At 40.5% G+C, this 6,654-nt stretch overlaps 1 protein-coding gene across 1 annotated transcript; it reads right to left on the bottom strand.

Annotated features, from left to right (window-relative positions):
* Window positions 1-3,783: 3,783 nt before the first annotated feature.
* Window positions 3,784-4,927, bottom strand: LOC121833208 (acanthoscurrin-1-like). Its single transcript, XM_042286336.1, has 2 exons — window positions 4,883-4,927; window positions 3,784-4,053 (listed from the first exon to the last, which is right to left on the bottom strand). The coding sequence occupies exons 1-2, from the start codon at window positions 4,892-4,894 to the stop codon at window positions 3,784-3,786; spliced, it is 282 nt and encodes a 93-aa protein (XP_042142270.1). The 5' UTR covers window positions 4,895-4,927.
* Between the last annotated feature and the right edge of the window lie 1,727 nt (window positions 4,928-6,654).

Here is a 6,654-nt window from a genome sequence, read left to right as displayed (position 1 = left end):
AAATCACGAACCTGTTCTGATGGAGGCCTATATATTGCTAAAACATTTAGAGCTAAGCTCGTTTGTGATTTTGAGCGCAAGACATTCGGCGTGATTGAACGTAACCGTAAAGGGTAGTGACGGACCAGTTATCACGAACATAGACTGCGTTCCTCCCCCCCCCCCCCCCCTGCCACATGGCCGAGTGGTAAACGTTATCTTATAGTTAGACATAGAAAACTGACTTGCCATTTCGGCTGCAATATTAATTTCGGAGAGAACAAAAACGTTAACTGAAGGGTTGATATCACTATATATTACTTTGTATTCATTCCAATGCTTTCGAAGACTTCTGATATTAACATGAACTACAGTACAGGATGAGTCTAGAGAGTCATAAAGAAAAATTACGTAGTCTGTAACAAATTTGATACTCGAGCAAAATCCATTAGGGGCCTATACAATGCAGTCAATGTCCGGGTTTTGGTTGACACGAATAAGGTTAGAACCCTCGCTCTTCCTCGAAAATATTTTCCCCTTTTTACCCATACAATTATGTAGCCTTGAGCCTTGCTTTTCTGTCTTGCTAGCCAAAAAAAAAAAAAAAAAAAATCCTTGTTCGCTCGGGTCAGGTTACCATTGAAGTAGACCCGTGGAATGCCCCCTATTTGAACACAAATCGTCTTGCCATATTTAGGCGATAGACATCCAATCGCGATCAAGCAAGGTGATATTCCTACGGATCATGAAATATCCAGACGCTGTTTCTTATTGAAGGCCAACTGAATCCGGTACAAAGGTGATACAGAGGACATGCGAGGTGGATAAAACGTTGATGAATTTCGACTTACCGTTGACGGAACCTGGAAGCTTATGGATTGTAATAGATCCATCGAATTAACATAGCCGTGGACAACTTTGTGAATAAATATAAATCTCTAAACTGCATCGTCAGGGCAGGCTTATGTAGCGCGAATCATCTAAGTAACGTTTCATAATGAAAAAAAAAAAATATTTTTCAAAATAGTGGTTGGGTACTATTCTTATAAATCATTCCTGTACGTTTTCAATTGCAGTTGCCTGTCATATAGAGAAAGCATTACAAATTACCCATCCGAATTCTAACGGTGATCTAACTTGTGACTTAAACAAATGTAACACAGCAAAGGGCGATGAAGATTGGCGACATACTCAAGAAATTACACCCAGTATTCTAAAGGCAGCATTAACGTTTATGGACGTGTGTTCATTGAAATCTAGTGCACTATCAAAATGAACACCAAGTCCCTGATAACAGATACGCGGGGGAACGAGGCGCCTTCAAGGTTGTAAGAAAAACGAATGAATTCACGATTTCTATATAGCACAATAAATTTAGATTTCTCGGGGTTAAGCGTCAAGCAGTTTTTGATGCACCAATTCGAAACATCTTCTATACCAGGTTGATGGCAAGAGCAATCCAGCAGCGACTTCACACTTAGAAACATATTAAAATCATCGGCAAAGTGAAAAAAAGTTTGCATCACTTACACAGAAAACAATAATTAAACTCGAGGAAGATACATAGAAAGGGGGGAGGGACAACGAAGACTTCCAACCAGCAACAACATTTATTGACCTCAGAATTGTATATATAGGTGAAGGAGGGGAGGATAAAAGACGCCACACTGAAAAGGGGGGAAAGCGATGGGAGGGGGTGTAGAGGCAAGAGATTGAAAGACGATCCCGTGAGGGTGACATCTAATCGCTTGAAGCTGCGGAAACGAGGGACGTCAGCTCTGGCCCAAGAAATCTATCTCCCTCCTGGATAAGCCTATGGACGGGGACCCGAAGTTGTTGTGACTGTGGTGCATGGCGAAGGCCTCCATGATCTCTCGTCTGTATCTTGAGGCGTGACCTCCAATTCTGGTGGTCGAAGGAAGGTCGGCCGAACAGGGTTCGCTGTACTCAGGGGTGAGTTTGGCAATCGGGTGGTAACTAATTTCCGAAGTGTCGGAGGCTGCTTTCTTGATCTCGTTTGCATGTTTCTCACCCGATCATTTAGGCATCGGCCAGTCTGTCCGATGTATTAAGCACCGCAACGATATCATTTATTAATACACGAAGCAAAAGCGGCCCCAGGATGGAGCCCTGAGGCACTCCAGATTTCGAAACAAACTCGTCAGAGTAGCTATTATTAACCCGAACAGAGTTGCGACGACCACCTAGATCACTATAAAACCATGCACACGTGTGTGGGCTCGAATCATATAATTCGAGTTTTTGTAGTTACAAATCATCATTGACAGGGTTGAACTCTTTCAACATGTTGAGATCAATCCCGTTCACCTGTCCTCTACTGGAAGCAATTGGAGCTGAGAAATTTAAACACGAGCATAAGTTAGATTCAACTGACCTTCACTTCATAAATCCGTGCTTAAGATGTAATTGTAGTTAAATAGGAGTAAATACGCTTATCGACCGCGTTTTCAAATACTTCGAAATATAATAGATAAATGACTAACTAAAAAAATGCAATTAACTTTTTAAAAATTCGTTTGTGGGCACATAACGCAATTCAAACTTTGACGCTCAGCCCCATTATAGACGTTAAAGTATGAGTTAGAAATTAGTAGTTCGTGCTCCAGGGTCACAGATGACGCACTCGTACCAGTCTTTAAATCCAAAGTAAGCGGACAAAGAGAGACAATAATGACGGTCCCTCGGCCCTCCGGTGGCCCAGGAAGCGAAGCCAGCCGCAATTAGCGCTGCACTTTTCCCACTAAGGAGCGGCTTGAAGCCGTGTTGCAGGGCGACTCTTCTCTCCCCGTATTGCACATTACAACTTTTTTAACCAAAGCTTCAAGGCTAGACTAGGCTATTTGGCGTCGAGCGTCAGTTCTTCGCACACATTATTCGCTCAGACACGAAACCAAAAGTAAATCGAAACTTTAGGGTTAACTAGCTGACAAATGAACCCATTTTGCCTCTGTGCGAATGGCTGCGAGACCACCCAATTGGCCTCGAGGCTTACAAGAACTGAAAGCAATTTCCCTCTTTTTTTTTTTCTGGAACAACAAAGAAAATGGATAGTATTATAGACTTTTCCAGCGCTTACCAGTACAGGTAAAACATTCTGAGCCGCTTGGCTGTGGACGCACGCACCGCGCCTAATATCATCACCCCCCCCCCCCCCTTTCCCCACCCAAAGAAAAGCAGTTTTGGCGTTTGTTTAGAATGCGTTCCACAGCCATAATGGCAAACTAAATGAATGCACGAGGGCGAATCCCAAAATCATCTACACATAGAAATGAACATGTCAACACTTCTATATGATATTTACACTTTTATTACCGTTGTCATTCTTGGTTGTGTGAAAAGAAAATCATTTGTATCATATCCTTCCGACAGCAGATCATCTTTCCAGGGAATATTTGCTGGTGATAAAGGTAGTTCTGAAAAACATAAAGCGGTACAATTGAGATATGGCATGTCTCGCAAAATGTTTTGGTAAAACTAAAAATTCCTGAATAAGAGTATCACGTCGACATACTATCTGTTTATGGAAAAGCAATTCAAACGCTTCTATCTCAAACACGCATATTAAAAGTGCCATAAAAAAAAAAAAATCAGGCCGAGTTTGGTTGGCGATTTCATTTGAACTGCACTGAATTTTAGATTTAAGAAACAAAACCCAACCACATGTACAATGTTCTTAGAAAACTATATTGACTATGTCCCATCCTCGTTGCATGAAACATCAGTAAAAACATAGTTATTCATTTTACTAGAGTTTAAATGCATAATGCTCACCAGAATAGTAATCTATCCAAAGAAGCCACCGCCGAGACCCCCGTAGTGGCCCCCGTAGCGTCCTCCGTAGGATCCACCGTAGCTTCCTCCGTAGCTTCCTCCATAGTTACCACCAAAGCCGTGACCGAAGCCGCCGAGACCACCGAGGCCGCCGCCGAATCCGCCGAGGCCGTATCCGCCGATGCCGTGACCACCGAGGCCGTAGCCTCCGATGCCGTGGCCCAAACCGAAGCCGCCGGCAGCGGCGACGGCGAGAACGACGCAGAGGACGGCGAGGGAAAGCTACGATAAGAATGAAGACAAGTAATTTGGAATATGGTAATGTCACGAAACAAAAAGTAAATTGTTGTGGCGACCCTATTAGTGATCCGAACGCGATCGCTAATACGGAATTTCAACTTCACTTTGTGATATGGGCATGACAATCTAATCAGCAGATGAAAAAATTCGGTAAGCGACTGAACCCAGAAATGAATAGGTAACCTAGCAGTGTTCATGATTGTTTTAAATTAAAAAGTTGGAAAAGCTGCCCTCCGGTTAAGTAAAATCGGCTACGAATACTTATTCCTTTATTAGATATACTATTCTAAAGACAGCTGTTCTCGAAACAAGGTTGGAAATATGAAATGTGAAAGGTTCTGAGAGTTCAAGTAATGTCCTAAATGATTATAAAACATTGGCTAACTTTTTGCAAGGCTTCAGGATATGGTGACGAAGGAAGTGACTACTGCCATGGTAAAATAAATGCCTGATTTACCTGCTTCTCGAGGCAGGTGTTGCTTCGGACATACTACAGCGTGATTCACCCAGGTAATATAAATGATTCTCGAAATAAGTAGCTAATTTTATCTTGAGAATTTGCGTCTTTGCGACTAATGACCGCGGCTGAACTCTATGATACAATTGAATATGTAATTAGTTGTAAAATATAAATTTATAATTACAATGATAAAATCAAATCTTCGGCACTGTGTTATTCCCGAGTATGAAGAACCTGGCTTAAGAATTTGTAAATTATCTGCTTACAAAACGGGTCCTAATATAAACCTGAACAAAAATAGAAAAGGTGATATCCTTATTTATGTGCAGTAAAAATGTAGTTGTGGCTTACAGCAGTCTTCATGATGTGCGACGGTAAGGTAAGTCCGTTTCGGGCAGCTTTGGATTTTGAAGTGATGAATCCTAAAAGCTGGAGAGTTTTTATACCGTATCGAGAAGGGGAAAGTACACTCACATGCAAAGTTATTTTTTTTTATTCTTTTGGTTCACGCAAACGCTGCACCGAGATTTAACTGTGATTGGCCGAACTAGTGTTTTTTTTACTTCTACATTCATTTCGCTTTCATTCGCGTTTGCTTTATAAAATCAAAGCATTCAATTAATCTCGAAAATCGCAGTGTAAAATAATTTGTTCTTGAATCACGTATGCCCTGAACGATTGCTATCGGTGAGAATGCGTAATGACAGCATATAAGGTCACGCTTTCGAGTAGACTTTCGACATCTGGCCACTTAAAAATGTGCAAAGAATTATTCTAAAGTTTTCATTCTTTTTATCAGCAAAGTAGTGCTTTAGTCATATTAAGTACAGGTCTATCAAAGAAGAGTCTAATAAGTAAAAGAAAATTGATGCCTTGTGTTTCATATAGTGCAGGCCTAATTCTGGGCATTCAATCGATTAACCTATCGATTAATTGATTTATGCTTAAGCCTCTATTAAATTTTTAAACCGGTTAATCGGCTAAATTTTAACAGACACAAAAGGTAAAAGTTCAACGCATTCAACACGGGGACGAGAACGACTACTACTGTCCGAAGGCAAACTTTAGGGGAAATTTTGACCTAAAGCCGAGTCAGCGCTGGACCCATTGAATTTTCACTTTTTGTGTTTGTCAAAATTTAGCTAATTCACGAGACATGGCTCTATATATTAAGATATATATTATATATTGCAATAGCGCAACTTCATCACCATCAACATCCACACTATCATTACCATCCACAACAGCGCACCGCCTGCACGGGCGGTCTGTAGCTCATGCTAGAGCTCGAGGGGCAGAATTGCTGTAGGGCTTGGCCGGTAAAGCCGGTGTTTTCTATCTCTACTTTGTCCTTCTTACAATAAATATATATATATATATATATATGAGTGATTTCACCTCGAATCGTGCAGGCAAAAAAAAGTCGAAATTTTAATTTCGCTGAAAAACCTATATGTTATGGCGTCGTCCCTAAGAACGCAGTAGCCATAAACAGCAAGTTCGTCGGATATTTTTTTCTCGACTTAACGAATTTTAAAAGGGGCCGCGGCGGAAAGCAGTGTTTTTCACATCCGTCGTCGATCGGATGTTTCGCTCGATCTCCCGCCGTGGATTTTCAGTCCACATTATATTAACTTTTTTCGAGCACTCTGTGAGCCCAGGTAAAAATCTCTAATACCAAAAAATAATTTTAGGCGTTTTGATTTTTTCTGTATAAGTGTCAAATACACTTATCCAGAAAAAAGGTTAATTGTTGTCGAACTTTGACAATTAAATACTGGCGATCTACTTGGTTTACGTCGTTACTTTATATGTCTATGGAGAGCCCAGAAAATGTTCTTTATACATATTATAAAATCACTCAGATGTATAAAAGTATATTTGCAGTACGTTTACGCTAATGTTATGCGAAAACCAAAAAGTACCAATGTTGAAATCAATTTTCTAAAAAAAACAATTTTTTTTTGTTAAAATGTAGATATCATAGTTGTATACTCGAAAAGCAAGTCTACAAAGTGTTATTTTGTTTGCATGTTCTATATTTAAGCTTCAATATCGAAAAAGGACGTCTTCGTTTTGCAAGACCTAAGTCAGACATAGCCACCCGTGCGTTTCTATGAATT

Source organism: Ixodes scapularis, unplaced genomic scaffold (genome assembly GCF_016920785.2).
Source record: "Ixodes scapularis isolate PalLabHiFi unplaced genomic scaffold, ASM1692078v2 PGA_scaffold0__279_contigs__length_252992795, whole genome shotgun sequence".
NCBI classification, from domain to species: Eukaryota; Metazoa; Arthropoda; class Arachnida; order Ixodida; family Ixodidae; genus Ixodes; species Ixodes scapularis.
This window is presented reverse-complemented; position numbering and strand designations above follow the sequence as displayed.